General features: G+C 39.9%; 1 protein-coding gene across 3 annotated transcripts in view; it reads right to left on the bottom strand.

Moving 5' to 3' along the window:
• Nucleotides 1-25,571, bottom strand: part of LOC149157695 (protein ALWAYS EARLY 3-like) — a 422,957-nt gene that overhangs the window by 350,379 nt on the left and 47,007 nt on the right. For all 3 annotated transcript variants that reach the window (XM_089435959.1, XM_089435960.1, XM_089435961.1), the window contains exon 3: nt 24,809-24,907. In XM_089435959.1, the coding sequence (XP_089292085.1) occupies nt 24,809-24,907 (99 nt within the window). The remainder of the gene's footprint in view (nt 1-24,808; nt 24,908-25,571) is intronic.

The following is a 25,571-nucleotide window of genomic DNA, read 5'->3' as shown; positions in this document are numbered from 1 at the left end:
ATTTATACCCTACTCAACTGAATGCCTTATTGCCTCTACAACCTTGCTTCTCATGTCTGGTGGCTGGTTTCACTGACCTGCTGAGCCAAACTTGTGCTGACAGTGTCTTCCGTGGTTGCTGCACAGGAGCGGTGTTGCAAACATCCCAATTTTATCTCGAAATCACAAGGCCTAGCCAATGTTTGCTGATGTTTTCCAATCCCTTGCCAAGTTTATACTGATGCCGATGGTCACAACATGTACTGTAGAAAGGTTCTTAACCAGTCGCTAGTACAATTAGTTGTGCCTTAGTTCCTTGACATCTGGAGGGATTTCTGTTGTGAGGATTCAGTGTCCTGGGTATGCCTTGTTATCCAAGATATGAAACTGTTGTACTCCAACCCTTATTATCAGTTGTTGGGGACTTTGGTGTGTTTCCACAGGGAGGGCTTATTCCTGGCCTGTCCGCAGAAAAATCTTTCTTGTGCTTGCCAAAATAGAACCAAAATGCTTCTTGAAATTGTGTTGTAACAGAACCCCGAAAGGGCTGCCGCCCTGCGGCCAGAGTTCAGAAACCAAGGAGGGCCAAATTTAAACCCTTGTTATCAGAACAAACTTCAGCTGTAAATGAGATCCTTCGCTGCTGGTTTATGATTGGGACAGTCCTCAACTGTGCCTCAGCTAACCTCTGATCTGTCCTTCAACCAAACCACTGATCAGCTCCCACTATCCAAGAACAAACCGAATTCTTCAGCTAAACAGAGAACCGAACCAAATTCCACGACTTGCCAAGATAAATGAAACATGAAATTAATGAAGAATGATGACTAATTAGGGTGGAATCATTCACCACCGAAATAAGTAGAAGGGACTAGCTAGGGTGGGATCACCTCCCACCAAAACTAAACAAGGAGCCTCAGGCTCAAGAAAATCAAAGATATTTCAATCCAAATTGATGATTCAAATTGATTCCGACTCTCCTCTATTTATAGATTCCCACAAGGGGTTTCTCAAATGTGGGGGGTTGCAATGCAACCACAAATTTGGGTCTTTTTGCCCCAGCCGATGCAAAATTTACCCAATGTTGCCCCAAACATTAGAAAATTTGGGTTTTCATCCTTCATCAAGACTATATCCTAAGGGGTTGGATAGCCTATTTCATCCAACCTTGGGCAGTTAATCCATAAGGGACATTACAGTCCCCCCTTCCTGACATTGCTTGTCCCCAAGCAATGGCAAATCTGGGCACTGCAAAATTTACCCTTCTCCCACCAAGAATGAGAATTCCTCTTCAACCTTTAGAGCATCCTTCTTTAGTCTTGCAGCCCACCTACTAACATGCTGGTGAAGGATGTCATCATGCCATAGTTGTTGCTTTCCCCTACAAAATCATTGGTGAGAAAGGTACAGTTATGTGCTGCTGCTGAAGTAAATTTCATTTCAGGCGAAGTTCCTTCTCCTGGCATAGTATCAACCTCTAATAGTTTCAGCAATAAGTCGTAGGAAGTCGATCCTTTTTCTGGTGGTAATAAGCTCACAATAATTTTCACAGGCTGTCTGTCTTTCTGCTGTCCCCACATTATTTAAAAGTGACCTGTTTTCTCTTTTTGAAGTGTTGTTTCCTTCACATAGTTGGTCATTTAATAACTTCACCCTTGTGTAAGTGAAAGACCACTCAACCTTTGAAGGATCAACTGAAGTCTTCAAAGCCATTGAGTCAATGCATCTTCCTACAGCCTTGAGATCTTCTAACCAAGGCAAGAATGATTTGGCTGTCAGTACAATAATGGAAATTTTTCCATCTTCGAAAACTTAGGTTGAGAAACACCTCTATCTTATAGGCCAGATTTTCTCTTTCCATAACTTCTGTCATCTCCAAATATTTTGCAGCACAGCGGGCTGTAGCAAGATTGTAGGTATAGAGTGCAGCAATGATTTCATAACAGAGTTTCGTACATAGCTCAGAGGCATGACATACTCCTGGAAAGAGGGCAGCTTTTGCTACCAAACTACTTCCATTGCCACACATCCTTTTTCACAGTCTTTAAGGTGTTCCTTCCAGCCAATCTTTCTTCTGCCTCCTCCCTTTATAGGACCACCCAGATCTTCTGGAGAATCTGCTTCTGCCATTTGATTTTCCTTGTGACCCCTGCTTTCACCAAAAGCCTGTTCCATATTCACTGTTGTGCCATCCCTAAACCAAGGTTTAGACTTCAATATGACTTTAGCTGTTTTGTTGTTTGAGGTCCTAAGGAGCTCTTCCTTAAGTGTAGATTCAGGGACAAAATATATTTGGTCTTCATATAAAATGATCTCATCTTCCACCTTGTACCTATCGTCATGGATGAGACTGTCCAACAATTCGCAGGCGAACTCATTTTTGGAGTACTCTACTAAGAGGTGCGCTCTCCAATCTCTCATGAACGTGCATATGTAAGGTCCAATGTCCTTTTTGCATTCCAGCTTATAAGCTTGTAAACTGCTACTTGACAACCTAGGGTTTGCACTCCTACAAGCTGCCATGCAAGTTACCTTATCTTGCTTTGGTGATACAATTTCTTGAGCATCTTGTGTTTCATTCTTGGCAAACTATTCAACTCGTTCCTCCTTTTCAACTATGGAACCCAGATATCCTTCAGTGATTTTTGAATTATTTAATATTAGACATCATTAGCAAGTGATACAGGATTTTTCTGGACATTTTATGAAGCTAAGCTATACTCTTTACTGCATTCTTCATCAGCTTAGGCTTCACTATTTTATGTCTGCTGCACTGGGATTTCCTGAACTTGATTCACAGGGATAAGTTCAGTTTGATTCCCCTCATTCCAATTGCCTCCGGCTCAAACCGCAATGTGCTCTTCACTGGTAATTTCTTCAGGAGTGTAGGAATCATGTGGTTTGTCTTTACCTCTGTCATAATGGAGTTCGTCATCAGTTGTTTGTTGTTCATCAAAGCATATGATATCATATTTTTCTCTGTTTCTTCTAAGAAACAATTTAAGATTGCAATGTATGTTAGGGAAGCTCCTTTCATCATCACAATTGTCCTGTACCTCAGTTATAAGAGAAGGGTGTCTTTCTACTGTCAAAGATTCCTTAAAAATGCTGTCACATTTCCCTCCTTCAAATACTTGATAAAGCCTCAAATTTGTGAGGTTAGTAAAACTGTCCCTTTCAATTTCTGTGCTGCTCTCTTTGCCCATATCAGCTGCTACATCATCACAAATTGTGGGGCTGGACATGGCACCAAATTTATGGTTAATACACTTCTCATTCATCCTCTTAAGTGGCACTGTTTAACTAGGACTTTCTATTTTGATAGCAGTGTTGGCATCATCAAATTATGTGTCAAGAACTTCCTCTTGAACAGCTGATACCTCACTATTGGGGGTGGCTATAAAATCCTTCGCTAGATATTCCATGCCAACATTGTCTTCACTGCTAGCAAGGACGTCTTGCTCTAAGGTCGCTTCATATTTGTCTGTCCTCAAAATTGATTGAAATTGTGTCCACTTCCAAATTTGTGAACATATTGCTGCCTTCAAAACTGATTGCAGAATCAACAATTTCCTCAGCCATGTCTGGTTTTGTTTTTTTTTAATTACATGCGCAGCCTGTTTTGTTGGAGAATCTAGGGCAAATTAAGTTAATGAGATTCTTCTTGCCATTATAACTATTTGTGAGGTATTTTAACTTTTTCTTCTTAGCACAATCTTTGCTTGTTATTATTAGAGTGTGTCTTCTCAATTCATCATTACCAAAACAAAAGAGACAAGAACGCAAGATGTTGGCTTTCTCCACGGCCAAAACCTCTCACTCTTTGAGAGGAAAACCCGCTCAAAAATTCTTCTTATAGAGATTCCAATTGACGAATACCAACATCATGACCCTTGACGTATTAGGCCACTCCAAGAACAAGACACCAATCCTCTTCTTCATCATTGTTGAGATCATCATCACAGCTACTGAAGTCATCACTGCTGCTACACTGAAGTCATCATTATTGCATCACTGAGATCATTGCACCTTGCTGCACCTTCACCTTCACATTATGCCGAGATTATGACTGTGTCTAGTATGCCAAGAGTGTATTACTGTGGGACCACTTAGATCCTCATCATCATAACTAGGCCGAGACTGTGACTGAGTTTTTCTCCCTGCACCGAGATCATCATAGGTATGCTGAGACTATCTAGTATGCTGAGACAATGATTGTGTTTTCTCCACATCCGAAGTCTTCATCATCACAGATATGCCAAGACTGTGGTACTCATCCGAAAACAGAGATGCTTATCCGAAACACTAAACTACTGTACCCATCCGAAGTTTTTGAGCTTGTGAGCAGACCTCTAAAGTGACATCCGAAATTCTTCCTGTAACTGTCCTCCTACACTTCCTGTACCCATCTGAAAATCACAGAGAATCTGAGTTTTGTTCTGTACTTTTGCGCAGACACTAGCTGGGTATTTATAGTAGTTTGTCCTCCATAAATGAGCCGACGTGTCATGCTGAACAGGTGTGTCTCCATAGGTGAGCCGACATGACTTCTTTTAATTCGATTTTTTGGCCGACTTCTTCAAGAGGGATTGTGCTTGTCTTTGGAGGGCTGTTAGACATTTCTATAGACTTGTATACATTTAACATAGGCTCAAGAAGAGCTCTTCATACATGACTTTGACTCTTTGACTCAATAATAAATCCTAAGGCTCTCAATGGGAGCCACTAATATATAAACTTCTTGCTCATGAAACCCATGCAGCAAGGCATACAAAAATAATTTTATTTCTTTTATTTCATCATTTACAAAGATCATGTCATTATGAAGACCGAACCTAGTTACCCTTTCTTCAACACTCCCTCTTAACTAGGGAGGTATTCATAATAGTACTTGGTCATTCTCAATCTGAAGAATTTCTCATAAGAAGAATCGGATTGATAATCCCATCTGTATAGCATCATATCAACCAGCATTGTCACAGTGCAAGGCCTTAACTAACAACTCCATCTCTCCACGAGACCATGAGCTACAATGTTGGCAAGACCAATGACTATAGACACCTTCATCATTGTCTCTCAAGATAAATACCCACCTGGGTGTTCACTGAGTATGACCTTCTAGGACTATTCTTATCTTGGGTTCCCAACCCTCAAAGAATATCGGTCCTCTTGCCTGCTCTTATCTTGGATGCCCTACACATCCTCAAAGAGCATCGGATGCCAGATGATTACCCAATCCTCCATTCTTTCTTCTCAAGTGAAGACAAGAATGTTGTGTCTATCTCTCCCTCTCAATTAGGGAGGATACATCCATCATGTGTCTACATTTCTCTTCATGGCCTTCACTAAGACTTACAGTTGTTAGTCCTAATCCAGTGCATGAAACATGAAATAGAAAAACACAATTGTCACTCCTTAATCAGGGGTGACCCAATCCAATCTCCCTCTTGATCAGGAACCTGTCAGAGCTCCCTCTTAACAAGGGACTCTCCTTGTCATCAACAACTTCTTCATGGGTCCTTCAGTTGATTGATCAACTTCCTTCCTTGATGTCATGAAATTGAGTCGAGCTTCTTCCTTGTAGGGCTTTAGCCATCCATCACTTTCCTTCTTGGTTTGTCATGTCACTCCTTTCTTCATGGAAAGTGGCCTTCTTGACAGATATCTAGAACTTTCATCATATGGCTACTTCATCATGTTTCTTTCAAGGATTTCCATCCACCACATGAATGCTTGTTGTACTTGTACTTACAACTCTTGTTCCAGTAGCCCTGCATGAACTCATCCAGATATTATTCAAGAAATCAAAACATAACATTAAATTAAATAGTACCTTACGAGATGACTCTTCATCATGACATCTTCCAGTAGGTATCAGCATCCTGCATACATGTTGACACATCTCCCAAAGATATCCATTGTCAAGGCTCCCCATCTTTTTCATACTTCCATCAAAGTCTTCATATCTTTCTGGAAGACTTCCTAGTCAAATCTTCTTGGTCCTTTATATGTTGATTGCCTTCATCATTGTTGCATATCTCACAATCTCTTCCTTCCTCACACATTCCTTTCCCAAGAGCTTTCAATCAATGTTTTAAAACTCTAACTCCGACTCTGACTCGGCCGATGGTCGACTCCGACTCGGTATTGACTCAGCTGGCTCGATTTCAAATGACTCGGTCATTGTAAAAAATACATTAAATATTTACTTTTTATAAGAACACATAATTTTAAAGATTTTCATTCATGTTTCCAAACACACAGCATTAGAATATAGATAGAAGAAAACATATGATCAAAGTAGGCTCACGAATATATCCATTATATCAAAATGGCACCCAGTGCATTGTCCAATACATACACGGTGATGATATAGAGATCAAAACAAAAACACATAACCAAGGAGGCTAGAAATGGCCTCTATAACAAAAGTCTGTGACCAGTACTACTGGCTACTGCTAGAGTTGCCAACATCATCTGGCTCAGTGTTACTTGGGAGGGAGAGCGAAAGCGGGGAGCGGAAGCGACATTTTCAGAAGCTCCCGGTTTGGGAGCGAATCCCGAAGGAGTTCGACAACCAATGTCACTAACATCAAGGCACATAGAGGGAATGGTGCTCTTGATTAAATACAACTTCCATACCCTAATACATGACAAAATTCAATGGAAACATTGCAATCCCCCAATCCTGAAATCCTGAAAAACTGATAAGTCTGTTGGATTTTGAATGAAATCTAAAATTCTACTTTCTCCATATGAAATCCAATGAGGCCGAAACCGCTCTCAAACATCTTGAGTCATTTCATGGTAATGTTAAAAATTTAAGTAAAAGGATGAAAATGAAGATTAAGGAGAATGTCACTTTTACTTTAAGAATTTAACATTACCATGAATAGCATATCAATACTAGGGATCGGAGTCAGACAGGGAAGCCCAGGGAGTCCCCAAAAATAAAAATAAAAATAAAAATAAAAAATCCTTTTTTTTTGGTTCACTGGCCGCTGTACATAACCCGGCCGGGTTGATAAGGAGTCGGTCGAGCCGGCCGGATTAATAAGGACTCGGACGAGCCGGCTGGCTCGGTATTAACCCGGCCGACCAAACCGGTTCAATGGCCGGGTCACAAAATCCAAGGTTGGTTCGGACCAACTCGGCCGAGTCGGTTGCGAGCCGGCCGTTTTTTAAAACACTGCTTTCAATCAAAGTTTCTTAATTGTAGTCAACCACCTCAAACTTCATATGACTATTGATTTTTGGTAGCATCGAATGTGCTCTAGCCATGAAAATTGGCGGAGAGGCTAAGGCACATGAGATCACCAAGACCCAAAAATCATTTGGGGAAATTCCACCGGCATGGACAAATATTAAAATAATTAATATTTTTAATGGGGTTCCTAAGTCTAAACTTAGGAAAATTAAAATATTAATGTCTATTAATATAATATGGGTGAGAAAGTTCTAAATAACAAGGATCAAGCGAGATCTAATCTTGGTTGTTGATTAGGAACTTAATCTCGATCATTCACTCATCAACAAGAAAAGTATAAGAAGAGGCTTGAGGGTCAGTTGGAGACATACCAAGAAACTGGAGAGATTAGTCGTTTGATTTTCTGGGACATGGTTTGCTAAGGAAATCGAACAAGTTATCAGCTGCAGTGAGGGGCAGCTTGGGAAGAGGCCCAGGAATACATATCAAAGAGGCAGCAGAGTGCTGGAAGATCCATCGCAGAGCCTTGGAAGGCTGACGCAGAGGCAGCAAGGGTTGACGTAGAGGCTGAGGAGGCCAGCGGAGAGGACACAAAGGGCCAAGAGGTTGACGCAAAAGCTGTAGAGGTTGACGCAGAAGCCGTAGAGGCTAACGCAGTTGACGCAGAGGGCTTCAGAGGTTGCGAAGAGGTGATTTAGTGGGACAGACTGAGAGCTAAGAGGCTGACGCAGAGCCAGAGAGGGTGACGCAGTCCCTAAAGGGGTGATGCAGTTCCAGAGAGTGTGTGGAGCAACTTTCGTTGTCCAGCACAAGGAATAGTCAGAGTCACTGTGGGATTGTTCATCGAGTAGCTAATCAACCGGAATATCTGTCTCCGCATAGAGGTATTGCTGCCAAGGAAATTCTCTGACAGGTGAGCCATTTCTGGTACCCTAGTTGTATTCAGAATCTGCTTAATAATAAAACCCTCTATATGTTGCACTGGTTTTCCCACATTGGGTTTTTCCGGGGACGATTGTCCAAAAATAACGATGTCCCTTGTGTTGTCTCAGTTTATTTCAGTTGTTGATCTGTATGTTTGTGAAGGTTGCAATTGTCTTTATTTCGATGTTTATATTATTAAATAACTTGTTAATGTAAAGAACAAGAAGGAGATAATAAACCAGATATTGCAGTAGGGGTTTTTGATGTGTTAGATAAAATTTTCACAATGAGGACATATTATGTTGATTTCATCTAGTGCAACTTATGCCTTCCTGCATCCCTTTCAGAGGAGGGAATTTCTTTTTCTCTTGATCACGCTTCTCAAGATAGAAGTAATGATCCTTGTTACCTGCAACCATACAACATGACATTATAATATTAAACACAAGCATACATACCTAATCTTACCTTTAGATCATCTAGGCTTCTTCCAGCACCTTCCATGATTGAAAAGATCTCCAATCGCTTGATCTCCATCATCCCATGAATTCCATAACTTGGAGTTCCTTATGAAACACTTGCTTCCTCTGTAGATTAGTGAACCCTCCGATGAGGATTCCTTCCGAGAATCTTAAGGATCTTGCATGTTCCCATCTGGCAGATGTTTCCTTTTTGACTTGATGTATGATGAGCCTTGTCATGTATGACTTCTTTCCTTCAATATCCAATGAGGTTCCCAAGAGCTATATCCTCCATGGATCTTGTTCCTTTTGTCCTTCATGATTCCCATGGTGATGTCACGAGCTCTTGCTTACAATGCTTCCATGATGCAGTAATGCATCTTATTATTTATCATGGCCATATCCCTAAAAGATTTAGGCACTTATGATGATACCTTTGTGTGAAGGAGACCATCTCAAACATAGTAGAGATTTGTTACTCCCTCTTTCCTCGGTCCTTTTCAGCTACCTCCATATTTTCGTTGATATGAGTTTTCTTTCCATAATCTTTCCATAGCACTGATTTGTCTTGTTTGAGAACCAAATTTCTCTTTCCTTTCTACAAATGTTTGAGTCCTTTAACCTTCAATACTTTTGCCCTCAACTTATCTTTTTCTATCTAGCATAGAGACCACAAGTTGTCGAATGAGGTAACTTCCTTTTCATTTGTCACCTTGCTATATCAGTTAGATCAATGACGATTATCTTCTTATCATCTCTCCCAGAACTCCCAATTGAGATCTCATGAAGATATTCCTTCATTCTTTGATACCTTCAATCAAGTCTAAGTGATATGACCTTCTTCATTTCATTCAGAGAGTATATCTTCTAACATTTCATATATCTCTTTTAAGTCTCCTTTCTTGCTACATAGGGATGAGAGGACCTTAATAGTTTCCTCCCATGAATTCAAAAGAGACCTTTTTCCTTCATATGTTCATTGACTTCTCTTATCTATGAGGATTATGAAAATCTTGTTTATTCCATGCAAGGACCTTTGATGACTCATCCAACCTATAGATCTCCTTGCAATCATGAAGTCATTTTTAACAAATTGATTAATGAAAATGCTTACTTGACATGTGAAGATAAAATCTTCACCTTGATCATGTTGAAAGTGGTTGGAGCAGATGCATTGATGCTCTCTCCGGATGAGATCCTTGATGTAATGATATGAAGCTTGCCTTCAAGTTACTATGGCTTATACATTTGATCCTTATGATTAACAAATTGTTGATAAACTTGAGATGACACTGTTATGGCTATCACACAATTGAACCTTTGTAAAATTCTATTGAATTTGCAGCGTCGTGTAGAACCATGGAGCATCGAGGTCACTTGCTATGATCATCTCCTTGTAGTACCGAGACCTATCAATTAGTATTACTATGACTGCATCAACGGACACCTTCATTCCACATTAAGCACTGTCCATACAAACTATGGTTGTGGTATAGTGAGACTTATTTCTGAGTACTATGTTGCTGCCATCAGGTTAAGGGAATCTGAGTTGTCAAGACTCTAATTTTTATGGAAAGCATTTAATCCGAGATTGAGATCACTATGGTATTACATAGACCAAGACTGTGAGAGGTAGTTGTAGACTGTTGTTATGGATTGATTTTTGTAGATCTTGATCCTTTTCCTTTGATAACCTTCAACTTGCTTTGTTGTCCTTCTTGAAACTTAATCCTTGAATGTCTCTTTTTGTTGCGCTTCCTTTGACTTCAGCACCTTAGCTCTGATTCCATGTTGAAGAATCTAGGGAAAATTAAGTTAATGAGATTCTTCTTGCCATGATAACTATTTGTGAGATATTTTAACTTTTTCTTCTTAGCACAATCTTTGCTTGTTATTATTAGAGTGTGTCTTCTCAATTCATCAAATAGTTACCAAAACAAAAGAGACAAGAACACAAGATGTTGGCTTTCTGCCAGGGCCAAAACCTCTCACTCTTTGAGAGGAAAACCCACACAAAAATTCTTCTTATAGAGATTCCAATTGACGAATACCAATACCATAACCCTTGACCTATTAGGCCACTCCAAAACCAAAACACCAATCCTCTTCTTCATCATTGTTGAGGTCATCATCACTGCTGCTACACTGAATTCATCATTATTGCATCATTAAGATCATTGCACCTTCACCTTCACATTATGTCGAGATTATGACTGTGTCTAGTATGTCGAGGGTGTATTACTGTGGGACCACTTAGATCCTCGTCATCATAACTAGACCGAGACTGTGATTGAATTTTTTCTCCCTGCACCGAGATCATCATAGGTATGCTGAGACTATCTAGTATGTTGAGACAATGATTGTGTTTTCTCCACATCCGATGTTTTCATCATCACAAATATGCCAAGACTGTGGTACTCATCCGAAAACAGAGATGCTTATCGGAAACACTGAACTACTGTACCCATCCGAAGTTTCTGAGCTTGTGAACAAACCTCTGAACTAACCGGTTACCGGTCTAACTGGCAGGTCAGCAAGGCCACTGGTTGGAATCGGCTAAAAAACCTGGTCAGGAAGGCAATGTGGCGAAGTTTTGGCCCTAACCGGCCAGTTTAGGACGGAACTGACCGGTTTGTAGTCAAACCGGTTGGTTACCTGCCATGCCAACCTCCACCATTTGTATTGCTGATTTGGCATGTGGTGTGAAGAAAATTTGCTATGGAAACTAAAATTGTGTCACTCTATGGTTGAAATTTGCATTATGGTTACATTACTCGGAAGCAGGCGATTCTTCATTACAAGTTTTAAAACATAGACAGTGTATTGATTTCATGTCTGTTGTTCCACTATGGTATTGGCAGCCTGTAGGGCACATTGAATTCCAACCGATTGAGGATGGTAAGTTTGGAAAATTCACAATTTAAAAGCTGTAAATGCACTGTGTCTAGTCATGTTTCAACATCTCAGACAGCTTGCAGATTTAACATTGTTTCCAGTAGTGAAGTATATCTTCAAGAATCATGTTACAAAATTCAAGTAGCAAATGTATCAACAGAAAAAAAACTCCAGTACAATGTTTCTTTTCAGATTATAAATGAATTCTGGTTGAACCTGATTTCATGCCTAGATCATCCTTCGGCCAAACAGACAAAAGACTAGAAATAATCTCCAGTAAACATGTAACAGTAGTCAAGTAGCAAAATGTATCAGCAGAAAGAGCGCTCCAACAAAATGTGCTCTCTAGTTTAGAAAGAATACTGGTTGAACCTAATTTCATGCCTAGATCATCCTTGGGCCTAGCAGCCAAAAGACTAGAAACAATGGTCGCAGTCACCTTTCAGCATGTAACAAAGAATACTTTGAGCCTGTCTAAGGGAACACCTCACCTCTTATTGCTCACACTTTGGTTACTGTAAAAGGTAAGCTCAATATTGAAGGAAAAGGAATAATCAACCCTTGTATAGATACTGTATGCTCAGACCTATTCCTGGCAGCAGAATTACAGAGGGTGCATGATTTTGGAACATTTTTGTGGTTATGGTTATATATATATATATATATATATATATATATATATATCCCAGCCTTCTTTCATGTTTAAGGGTTGACCTAAGACAAGATGCGGGAATGTTTGAGAAGACATATAGACTGAAGATTAAATTGATTTAAAATAGAGTTTTAAATCTGAGCCGACCTATCCATAAAACCAGAAGCAGTTTAACTTGAGACCATGAGGAGCTTGAAAGAAAAACATGTTGACCCACTTGTCCATATATAAAGGTGGATTTGAGGTTTAGTTTACATGATGTGTGCAAATTTGTAAGGCATAGATGGCATTTGTATTACTGGTTTGTTTGTGGAGATCCTATCTATGACATGGATATTGAGAGTTTAATAGAGAAATGTCTAATTGGCATACTCAATTACTCCAATTCCAATTAGCGTCAAAGACCATCTCATGAAGCACAGAGAAAGCATTGTAGGGTCTATCTTTGATGTTCTCAGAGAGCCAAACATGGTGGAGGCAGGTGAACCATTTTTCATTATTAATGAAAAAACATATCTTTTCATCGTGGTGATTCAGTGCAAGATAAAGGGTTTTTTATGGAAATAAAATTGCAAACCAAACAAATTGTTTATTTGAGTCATTGCTTATGTATTTTACTATTTTGTCGATGATATGTATTGCACTTGGTGCCCTTTTGATATATTCACCTTTACATGGTATATAAATGAGCAAACTTTGGATATTTTGTCTCTATTGGCTTGCAATCATGGTTTTAAATCTTAAAAATAGTTTTGTTTCATTAAAAATTAATTATTTAATGTCTTTTTCTAAAACCGGTTCGTTTAGACCTAACCAGTCCCGGTTTGTTTAGACATAACCAGTCCTGGTTTGACCGGTTCCAGTCGGTAAACCGGTTCATTGGGTGGACCAGTCCAGTCACCAGTTCTGGTCTTAAGAACATTGGTGTGGACATGGATCCCATGAACCTTGTAAACAGTTGTATTTCTTGCATGCTGGGAAGCACTAGACATTCCAGACATCCTATTGACACGGTCCCCTTTTGAACCGTGCAATTTATCAAGGGCATAAATCTGTTCGTCATTGTCTGAGTAATAAAATTTGTCTCCAGGCTCTTGTGTGCTTGTCTTGACTCTTATCACCATCTGCCTTTGGAGTCAACAGAGATGTTGTCCATACTTGCACAGGTTTTTTATTAACAGCCAAACTAGATACTCCATATTGAACAAAAGGAGAAGACTCCTTTCTTTGACCAATAGGCATTTGAGGCATTGCTTGATGAGTGCTAAATGGATTTGTTACAGATTGGGATGTAGTGACCCCTGCATTCTGTTGTGGGCCCTTACCACAATTTCTGGGCCAATCTTTGTTCTTAATGTCAAAGAATTCCTGGAAGGTTAGGGCTGGCTGAATACCTTCTTCTACCATTTGGTACTCCCTCCAATAATCTGAATTGTCTTTGTTTTGTTCTGGTGGCTCACAATTGCCTGTATTCCGCCCATCTAGGAATTGGGGAAGCCAAGGTCTCTTACAGGTTGTCCTACTGCTAATCTGTCTGGGGGTGTTAGACTGAATAGGAACATGGTAATTGTTACCCACATTATTCTTCAACTGGGCAAAAAGCTGAGTTATCAGATGTTTGTTCTGCTGCCATTGAGCAGCTAAAGTTTGCCTGGTCTTTTCCCAAGACTGCTTCTGTCAATCCTCCATTGAAGCCTTCCCTCAAGATCCTGGGTCAGTGACATCAACCCAATTGCTCACAGGCTGGCAGGGTGAGCCAGCTCTGATACCACTGTAATATTCCAAGGGGATTTTTTTCCTAGGGTTTCAATTTTTTTTGTCTAGGGTTCCAACACATCATGAACGAGTTATATCCTATAACGGTACTGAACATTCATTTACTCCAAATAACAGCAAGTATTCTTAATGATACAGGATATTCAACAGCAAAGTACTACAGATTGGGACTAACTGTAATGTCAATGTTCAACAATAGTGAAATCAAATCAAGAATGTTGTTCTCACAAAGCTTCAATTCCCTTACAGAATAAGAATCTGCTATACTATTTATAATTTTATACCCTACTCAACTGAATGCCTTATTGTCTCTACAGCCCTGCTTCTCAGGTCTGGTGGCAGGTTTCACTGACTTACTGAGCCAAACTTGTACTGACAGAGTCTTATGTGGCTGCTGTACAGGAGCCTTAAACTGGTACTGTAGAAAGGTCCTTAACCAGTCACCAGTACAATTAATTGTGCTTTAGTTCCTTAACGTCTGGAGGGATTTCTGTTTTGAGGATTCTGTGTCATGGGTATGCCTTGCTATCCAAGATACGAAATTGTTCTACTTCAACCCTTATCATCAGTTGTACGGGATTATGGTGTGTTTCCACAGGGAGGGCTAATTCCTGGTCTGTCCACAGAAGATTATTTCTTGTGCTTACCAAAATAGACCCAAAGCTTCTAGAAATTGAGTTGTAACAGAACCCAGAAACGAGTTGCAGCCTTGCGGCCAGATTTCAGAAACCCTGGAAGGAATGAATTTAAACCCTTGTTACCAGAACAAGCTTCGGCTGTAAATGGGATCCTTCGTTGCCGGTTTATGATTGGGACAGGCCTCAATTGTGCCTGTGCTAAACTCATATCTGTCCTTCAACCAAACCTCTTGATCAGCTCCCACTATCCAAGACCAGTCCAAATTCTTCAGCTAAACAGAGAACTGAACCAAATTCCACGAATTGCCAAGATAAATGAAACAGGAAATGAATGAAGAATGATGACTAATTAGGTTGGAATCTTTCACCATCGAAATTAGTAGAGAGGACTAGCTAGGGGGGATCAACTCTACCAAAACTAGACAAGGAGAAAGGGTCTTAAAACTCTTGGAGCCTCAGGCTCAAGAAAATCAGAGATATTCCAATCAAAATTGATGATTCAAATAGACTCCAACTCTCGTCTATCTATAGATTCCCTCAAGGGGTTTCTCAAATGTGAGGGGTTACAATGCAACCCCAAATTTGAGCTTCTTTTCCCCAGCCAACCCAAAATTTACCCAATGTCGCCCCAAATATTGGAAAATTTGGGTTTCCCCCCTTTATTAAGACTATAGCCTGCAGGGTTGGATAGGCTATTTCATCCACCCTTGGGCAATTAATCCATAAAGGACATTACAATATATCTGCCAAAACCATCCAAAGTGGTCGATCCAACACCAAACCAATCCACGGTCTAGTTTGAAGGCCAAGTCAATACCCAGGTTCAACTTGATCAACTTAATTGAGTCCAAATCTGAGTTGATCAAGTTTTAAAACACTCATTGACACTACAACGCATGGCAGTAGAACCTATAATACCTATTGTACCTTCTATTATAGCACAAACCTATTCCAAAACCTACCCTACTGAATTCCTCTTTTCCTGTAGCCACAACTGTACCTTCTTCTACCACATGTGCAACTAGGACTTGGACACAATTTCCAAGGTACCAAAAGCTAACACCTATAAGGTCTTCTACTACCTTTTCTCAAATTCCAATATCCCACTCCCTTGCTCTACTCAACCATGGAACAGTAAATTAATGCAACGAAAAATAGAACTCTTTCCTTTCACAGCAGCCCAGTATTTAACATGTCTAATAGCCCTTTAGAGTTTGTGTTCGAGCTTTTGCATGCCTCACTATTGATTACAATTAAGGTTCAGAACCTCTGGAATCTTCATAAAATTACACATGCGACTAGCTTCACATATGTGCGTAATGGCAGCAGATATGATATTCACTTGTTACCATGTTGGTCAAAAGCATAGGTCAACTTGTGAGAGGCATAACTTCTTCATACGAACTCTAAATGAGGTGATATTTGCACCATTAGAAAGATTTCAGCATGTAGAATAGCATCAAGATGTTGAGGACTGTGTCTGCAAATTTTTGACCCCAAAAATGACCATTTCTCGCTGCAAATGAGCTCCAAAACTTTTAGGTCATCAAATTACCAAAAAAGGACCTACAATAAAATGGGCCCCACAAGCCAATAGCTCTGATTTTTCTGCTCAAAAACTACCAAAATAGAAGACAAACTATATAATGATCCGTTATGGATCTATGTGTGAAGTTATGACATAATGATGATGCAACAAAAACACTATGGAATTCTGAGCTTACAAAAGAATTTCACTATCCCAGCAAAAAAGCTATAATAGCATCCGCTTATCATCATTAGATAAAAAGGATAAGAAACATTGACGAAATGAGGCTATTTTTCATACCCTCCATGGTAGAACCAAGGGATGGACCAATACCATTTCAGGAAACAAGCACATACACAAATTTTGTGTGCAAAATGTAGGGGAAGTTCAAAAGGATTTAATTATAATTTCTAGCTGCCAAATGTTGAATTAGCTTGCGAGGTACTCCAATCCCTAGTGTTTGGGGTTTGGAGGTCAAAGTGCCACAAGTAGGCTTGTGGGCTTGGAACCCAAGCTTGGGGTTTTGCACCCATCGGAATTTGGGCCAAAAACATGAATAAGTTGAGCATGAGAAAATTTGAGCCAATAGAGCTTGGCGTGCCGATTCCAACACTTCGAAAATCACCAAAATCGGAGCTCTAGAACTTGAGATATGAATTTTTGAAATTGACAGTTAATTATGGACAGTCAAGCCATGTAGGCTTGGTCCAAGAGACATGTCTCTTCGAGGAATTTGTTGGAGCCCTTGGATTTGGTATAAATACAAGGTGAGGGAGCATTAATTTGATCGTCCATTGTGCAACACTCATACACAAAAGAAGAACTCGGTCGAGGAGAGAAAGATCCCTGTTTTGGGTCATAGCCAAGAAGAAGGACAGCGAGGTCAATTGAAGGACTGTTTCAGGTTATTTCAGGAGGACCGAAGTGCTGGTTGGAGGGCCGAGACCTTGTTCTTGGAGGCCGAGGAAGGAAAGTCTGTTTTGAGGGCCAAGGAAGGGTGCAGACCAGGCTGCTGCAGCAAGGAGAAGGCTTGCTGTAGCAAGCTGCAAGCCCTAGAAGCCACTACAGGCCTGTTCTAGGCAAGACAAGAGAGCCGTAAGGCTTAATTGAGAGCTGATGTAGTGGACAGGGCAGTGTGGAGTTGGAGGCTTGCTGGAGAAGGAAATCCGCAGAAAAAAGAGAACTGTTGCAGCATTTTGTGAGGGCTGTTAGGACTGTACTGAGCCCTAACCAGGCCCAGAATTGCAGCAGTCAAAGAGGACCTCAAACAGTGAGCTGAGATGTGTTTTTGAGGTGTTTATTCCGTGTTTGAAGGATCAGTCTACATCGCAAGTTGTTGGGAGCCATTTGTTGGAGTTGCCTTGGGCATGAAGGAACTCCAACTAGGAGCAGATCCCGCTATGGAGTGATGTAGGTGTCCTAGTGTGGACAGAGTTGTTGCAGCCTGTGGAAGCCAAGGAGGTAGGGCTGACGTGGCATGTTAGAAGCCCTAACCAATGGGCAGTTTCACAGTGAAGTTTGGAGCCTAGATTTGTGCAATAGCTCCTCTATTGCAGAAGCAAAGGGCAGTTGACGAGAAGTTTGTGGGCAGCTATGTGTAAGGGTCTCTGAGGTGTGAGGATGCCCTAGCTAGGTGCAGATGCTACAGCGTGGACTTGGTCACTCGTGCACTGTTGGAGGGCAGTGTGAGAGTGGACCAAGTGTGGACATGATTGGGCACTTATGGTCTGCTAGAGGGTAGCATGATAGTGTCCAAGTTGGAGCCTGGTGAGCAACACCTTGATGGACAAAGGTAGTTGCGAGAGAGGCAGTTGTTGAGCTCAAGGGTTGACAAACCAGAGGAGCAGTTGTGGAGCTCGAGACTTGTGTGTGGAGAAGGACTTCTACAACAGATGATGGGCAATCCTCCTAGCTCGTGTTCATTGTGCGAGATGGACATCTTACAGTGATAGGTCGCAACCCTCCGTGCCCTATGTTGGTCTTCATCAGGGCAGCGCAGGAAGACCATAGAGGGCTAAAGTCCCTGAGTAGTTAGTGAGCAACAGTGGGCAGATTGAGAGTTGTTCACAAGTGGAGCTGTGAACAACTCAACAGGAGTTTCTATGTGTTGACGCATTGATGGATGAACGATCAACTGGTGAGCAGATTGGATAGTCGAGGTTCTATGGCTAGATGGACTTGGGGCATTGATAGAAGGCAGGAGCTGCAAATCTGAAGCCGAAGGACCGAGCAAGCACAGGGTACGACCGAGAGGAACTGGGGGAGCATGCGACAGCCAAATGGTCAGAGTATCTTGTTGAGGGTAGATTGGTTGTCGATGTACTAACACCAAGCCCCAATTTGTATCTTGTACTAGTGGATGTATGAGGGCCACTATCCCTGGTACGGGAGCCCTAGACTGTTGTATTATATGTTGTTTAAATTAATGAAGTTGGGTTGAAAATGTAAAAAATTGTCTATATTCTATGCATGTGTGATTTACTATTGTTTATATTCCGTTGTGCAAAGTAGTATCATTGAGATTCTTGGTTTGGTAGCGTTGGCGATTTTAAGATTTTATCCTAGACCCAAGGTCGTGGAAATTCAACACCAAAGTCATCCAACACTCAAAAACTAAAAATCTCGATATATAACAAAAATATAGAAGAAAACTCGTAGGCAACAAGTCTTGGTCTAGTAAACCAATGGTTTGGATCGAAAATAAGAATATATGATAAAACAATGGACAAAAGAATTTTATGAAGAAAATGAACTTTAATGAAACTACTAAATAATGAAATTCAATGAAACTACTAAATGAAGTCCATTACATTTATTTACTTATAAAGCAAAAGCCACATTCAATTAAGCTTTTCAAATAAAAAATTGTCGCTGATGAATTTGCATGTGGATTGATCCTTAATTGTGAAATGAGACAATAACTTTGTCTTCTTGAACAACGAAAGGAGAGATGGGATATGAGAGTGATGTTGTCTTCTTCAACAAGCAAATGAAAAAAAAAATGTAGATACGTACAAAAAAGAGAAAAATCTCTGCCCATGGGCGAAGCAAACCTTGAAAAGGTTCCATATCCCCAATGAATGTTTGACCATGCCTACACTGTGTCTAGGTGTAGGGTAGCATCTGTGCATGATGCATCCTGATCCGCAAAGAAAATTGATGAATGTCCATGTCCCCTTAAGTCAAAGGAGGCCCATCCTAAGAAAATGGAAGAGAACACATAGAAATAAAATTTAAACCCCTAAAGAAAATAACAATGTAGGCCTCAAAAAATCCCTAATCCAAGGTTGCCCAACACAAATAACACTTTAACAACTTCTCAATGATTTTTTATTTCTTTTCACTTCAGCACAGCATTTTCTCAATAGTGCACTGCTAGGCAACATCACGTTGGAACAACTATTTTTCCCTACATAGTCAGCGTTGATAACAACAAAGATGGCAGTTTACTTAAGGGACGATTTGATGGAATTATTTTTCCAGGTATAAGTTTTTAAAAGTTGTTTTTGACCAGTGTTGCGAAAATCACAATAATATCGAAAAATCATGGTCTCTTGAAAATGGCGATATTATCGCCCGATTATTACATGAATTTTTTTCGCAAAAAATAATCGCGATAACTTGAAATAATCGTGATTAGTACGAAAAAATCTTGATGAGGAGGAGGAGCAACAAGAGGAGGAGGTGACACAACCTACCCAGGCTACCCCTGTCACCAGTAGAGGACGTGGTCTACCTCCTATAGCTCCTAGTTCTTCAGCTTCTAGAGCACAGCAGATTACATTGCCAACTCCATCGGCATCTACATCTAGAGGGAAAGCTATTGCATTTTCTCGCAAGAGGCATAGAGGAAATCAGTGGTATTAGTTATTTGGTTCATTTCATTGTATATGACATTATGACTCATAATATGAGATACATTATTATATTTTTTGTTGATATTTTGAGGTTGAGTTGGGACTCAGGAGTCAGGACTGACTATTCAGGACATGATTCACTGTTATGTGTGATGTAGCACTAGAAATGATATTACACATCTTATATATTAGTTCTTTTATCATATTTATGTGTCAATGTATTTATTTTATGTTGTAGATACTTTAGATATTAAAAAAATTGAAAAAAATGAATATTTTTGTATTTTGTGATTTTTTCCAGACTTTTTCCGATTTTTTCCCTCGCCGATATTATCCTGATAACGATTACTGCAACATTGGTTTTGACATCAAAATTTTCCCAAAGAGATTTATGAATTTGAAAATAAAAATATATAAAAAATAAAAAAAATAAAAAATAAATAAATAAATAAAAATTGTCAACAATGCCTTTGTTAGACGGTAAAACAAGGGTGCTTCTTATACTTCACAAAGATCCAAATCTCCCAAAAACATGTTTCACTCATCGTGGACCCTCTCACCAATTCAAGGACGTTGTTTTCAAGCCGTTGGGAGTCGGGATGAAGTCGAACTCCTTGCCAACATCAGTAACTAAGCTATCCTTGAGTGTTGTAACTAAGCTACACTACACACTTACAACATGATGATAATAGCAGGCATGATGACCCAAAAATTAAAAAATTAGGAAACTAAAAGAAGAGAGATTTTTTGAGTTTCATTTTCCAATTCGTCGCATGTCAACCATTGAAAATCTCAACGCTTCCTTATGGAAACATTTTGAGACTGGTGAAGCAACAATTCAAGGGGAACATCAAAAATTGTTGCAAATTATATGCTCTACAATGGATTAGTGGTCACACAAAGGTTCCAACCCATTCTACGCACATCTCAAGCAAAAGAGTGAGACCTTGGAGTGGTCCAAGAGATAAGAAGATTGAAGATATGAGGAAGTAAGAAAGGTTTGGTCATGTATTCTCTCCCCGCCACTCATCCATCCCATCAATAAACAATTGCAAGATCAACCTCCAATGTAGCAATCGCTGATTATATCGTTGATGATGGCATTAATCTTATTTGCAAGGTCCTTCACAATGCCTTCAAGTTGAATTACCCCTAAAATTCATCACATAAGAGGATCTTTGCCAAGCTCTTCATGAAATGTTTGATAGCAATGGTATGGGCAAGTTGATCATTTGCTCAAAAAACGTGGAATGACAATGTAATGTCCCCATATTTTGGATTACCTTGTGATGTGGTTAGGAGGAATTTCCAGAGCTTGTTTCAACCCAAGAGCATGATTACTCCATTAGTGGGCCCCGGAGGTTTTAAGTTTTAGGGGTTTGATTAGGATCACTTACCATATTCATCATCTGGATCAGTTCATCACGATTCGCTCTTGGTTCTGCTGCATTCCAACGATTTCCGTAAAATGGATTTATTAACACGCATATTTTATTAATTACGCTTAAGGTGTTGTTTCAGGCCGATTACTTGGAGAAACACCTTAGTGTAATAGCTCATTGGAATCAGGGCAACAAGATCTACAAGGAAGGATGATGAAAAGGGGCTTTGGGTGGTCTACATGACCATGGAGGCAAATTAAGCATTTTCCAGGGTTAAAAGTGGCTTTAATTAGTTAATAAAAGTTACTTTATTAAATAAGAAAAGAAAAGTGTTTTTATTATCTAATTGGAGGGAAAAAGGTAAAATAGAAACAAAAGTGACCACTAAAGTTATAAAAAGGGAAAAATGAGTAGTCTTTCTTCATTCTATCACTTGTTTTTTGAGAAAAAAGAGATTTTGGAGAAAAGCTTAGGGTACCCTAGCCATCATTGCTAGCTTCGATGTTAAGACTATATACCCTAATTGATCTAAATAGCGGAATCACTCAGATTTCGCCATTGTGCTACCAAAATGAGGAAATTTTGCAAAAGATAATAGAGGTACCAATTCTTACAGTTGATTTCATCTTCTAATATGAAGTTTTCTATCTCATTTTACAGACTGAAAATACCCTTAGAGAAAGAGAACTTAGAAGGTTAGTTTGTGCCTCAAGTTCGGCTGATATTAGTGGCTCAAATCAGTCAAAGAAGGAGGTCGCACTCACCATTAAAGGAGACAAGTTCACTCCCAGTTTGATCCCACAATCACTCATGGGTTGAGATGCACTGCCGGAGATGTGAGACTACTTTGGTATACTGATGTTGATTGGGCAAGTAGTGTGATGGACCGAAAAAGCACTTCCAGGTGTTGTTTCTCTTTGAGATCTACCTCGATATCCTAGATGAGCAGGAAGCAAAAGTCAGTGGCTTTGAGCACCACCGAGGCAGAGTACATTGCTGCTAGCATGGCCTCCTGTGAGGCAATCTGGTTGCAAAAGCTCTTTAGTGAGCTATTTGTATTTACATTGGATACCACCGTGACTCTGTGTGACAACCAGAGCGGGAACCGTTTATCAGAGAATCCCATATTTCATGATCGCTCCAAGCATATCGAGATCAGGTACCACTATATTCGAGATATGGTGCAGCGAGGAGCAATAAGGCTCCAACATATCGGTACAGATGAACAGGTCGCCGACATTTTGACAAAGCCCCTAGGAAAGGTCAAATTCCTGACTTTCCGAGAACGACTTGGTGTTGTTTAGAGACCCTCTTATGAGGGTCGAGTATGATGTATTGAGCTCTGGGAGCTCCAAGGGGCGTGGGGTAGTTCTTGCAGCAACATTTGACCGACCACAGGGCAACTCACCATCCCCTGGTGGTGCACTATGTACAGGGTAAAGGTTCAACCTTCCCCTGTGACACCCCGTGGCGACTGTGGAATAGGATGATTAACTCTCCTATGGGCCAGGATGATTCGTTCTCCGTGGCGACTGTGGAGCAAGATGATTAGTTCTCCGTGGCATCCACTGGACAGGATGATTCGTTCTCCTGTGGACAAGATGATTAGTTCTCCTGTCGAGGCATCCTACCCATGCAATCTGGGACTCATGGGAAGTACCTCTCATCTAATCAATGAGCAGGGAAATGAGGATAGGAACCATAGTAGTACTATCAATGGATGCATCGTTGTATCTACTGTACTCCCTATGCTAGGATGGCCTCCATTGATCTGGGATCAGTGAGAGTGGTTCACACTCTGAGACTGACTTCGGGTCAGTGGAGGATGGTATGATACATGCTCGATCATTTCTTCTTCTTCAAAGTTCGAGCAAAGTAGAGCAGAACAAAGTAAGGTCAAGCTGTACAGGACAGTGCATTTGATGGATGGATAGCACAACGGTCTAACGGATTGCAGTTGAAGTTCTCTCTAGTTGAGAGGGAGTGTTAAAATTGGCAACTAGGGCCAAACTCCATGTGGGTCATCTTATTAATGGACGCTGATATTTTTCTTGGATCCCTCTCATTGAGAGGTGTAGGATTGATATAAAGATCATCCAATTCCGATAAGTATTTATGGAGATATGAATTTATTTTGATTATGGACAAATTGTCAAGGTCGGCCAGCAAACTTATGTAGGCTCAGAAGCCCAACAGTCATGTCTATTCAACCTCAATGTTTGCATATAAATACAAGGAGCATTCTCCTCATTTGGACAATTCAATTCATTCATCTTCTCTCTCTCTCTCTCTCCTATGCATAAAAGGAGCCTCTCTCTCTCTCTCTCTCATGTGGCTAAAAGAAAGACGTCCTAGGGCAAAGAAGATGCAGAAAGAAGGACGCTAGGGCAGCAAGTCATCTCTTTGACCAGCGTTGACCAAGCGTTGACCTTCTAGAAGTGCGGATTGGGTGTGGTTGCCTCTCCTAGGCAAGCCGCAATTTTTGGCACGAAAATCGAGGTGATCTGACCTCTGGTTTGACCAATGTTGACTGCCCTAGTTTAGGGCTACAAGTTGACTTCAGAAATCTACAAATTGACTAAACTTTTGGGGCTGTTCAAGGGTTGTTTCTTCAGGCTGTTCGAGGACAAGTTGACCAGAATTGACCAAGTATTTTAGAGATCAATTTCAGCTAATTTGACCAAGTTTGACTTTGCTGATCTAGGGTTTGCTGCTGCTGATATAAAATTACAAAATTCAGATTTTGTACTATTTCTCTCTGTTGAACTATTGAAGATAAAAGAAGATTTAATCAAAGGGTTTCCCCGCATTGGGGTTTGTCCCTGGCTAGCTGCCACATCTTGTGTCTCTTGTCTTGGCCTGTTTTCTGTTGATCATTTAATGTTCTATCTGCACTTTACTTAATGTATATGTGATTGCTAATATGTGGCTAATAAGAAGAAAAATAAGTAAACTGCTCTAAGCATTAAACATACCATTATTTAACAATTCCATTGAAAATTGCTAAAAAACTGACATTGCAATTGTGAATATCTCAAACTAATCCACCAAGCCTTATCCGTGTAAGGATATAGATATGAGGTCAGTTACTAAAACAAAATATCAAATAAAGTGTCAAGGAGTAAATAAATTTGTATATTTATGATAGGGACTGCTGTATCTGTAAAGGATGGGAAGAATAATTCATTACCCCATATTGATTCTTAGAGATGGCACGGCCTATACCAAATTGGGCTGCCAGGATGAAACTTTCCAAAGGTCAATTGTCAAAATCAGTCATTTTAAGAATATAAATTCAAGTTCTTCAAGTTTAAATGGAGGTAACATGGATAAAGTTTAACAGTCACTACATCAACTTCTAATACCATTTTTCAACTCTATAAGACTTGCCGCAAAAGAGCATCATTTTTAGTCAGAGCACTATGTAGCCATGCCCTGTCCGAAGTATAAGAGTCTTCATATTTTTCACGTGGAACTTAACATAGTTGCAAGTTCTATAGAATGCTAACCTTCTTCCAATCCATCCCATATTTGCGGTAAGCCTTGTAGAAATTTTCTAGTTCCTTCTTACTCCACTGAGGGCCCAACATATCTGACAGTTTGCGCTTCTGCACCAAAAAACACATAAAGAAGCTAAGAGACTTATGCATATTGGGATAACAATTGCTACAACCGAATGCAGTCTAACAAACCCTGGAACAGTATTTGCAGCTTACACAAATATTCTGAAACTAATATGCTTAGATTGACAATAAGTGTGTCAAATAACAGTTCAAGGCACTAATAACTTATAATTAACAAAAGAAGTCTTAATAATTCTGAAGAACCGAGCACAAATAATTGATAAAAGGATCTTGTCAATTCGAATTCACATCAAGATAGTCAAGAAAAGCTCAAGTTCTGTTTCCATGCAAAATGCACTTATCAAAAAGCTTCAGACTACACAAAGACAAATGCTCAAAGTAAAATAGAAATGTAATATAGAAAGCTTGAAATCCATATATCCTAAACTTTTTACAAATTCAGAACATCAAGTCATGTGATTACTAAAAGAATTTCAAGTGTAAATATGAGTTATATTTCTAATACTAAAATGCTGTCCTTGTAGACTTTGTAAGCAATCAACAAAAAATAAGTGAAAGAGGCATATAGCAATTTTTTCCAGGTAGATACGAATCAAAAATGCAACTTAATATTCTACAATACAAATTATCTCCGTTTTCTTAACAGGCAATCCATCGAGAATAGTACAGTTATTATTAGTGCAGTTAT

This window comes from Pinus tabuliformis, chromosome 5_2 (assembly GCF_031772625.1).
Source record: "Pinus tabuliformis cultivar Carrire ecotype Pingquan chromosome 5_2, CPIR1, whole genome shotgun sequence".
Lineage (NCBI taxonomy): Eukaryota > Viridiplantae > Streptophyta > Pinopsida > Pinales > Pinaceae > Pinus > Pinus tabuliformis.
This window is presented reverse-complemented; position numbering and strand designations above follow the sequence as displayed.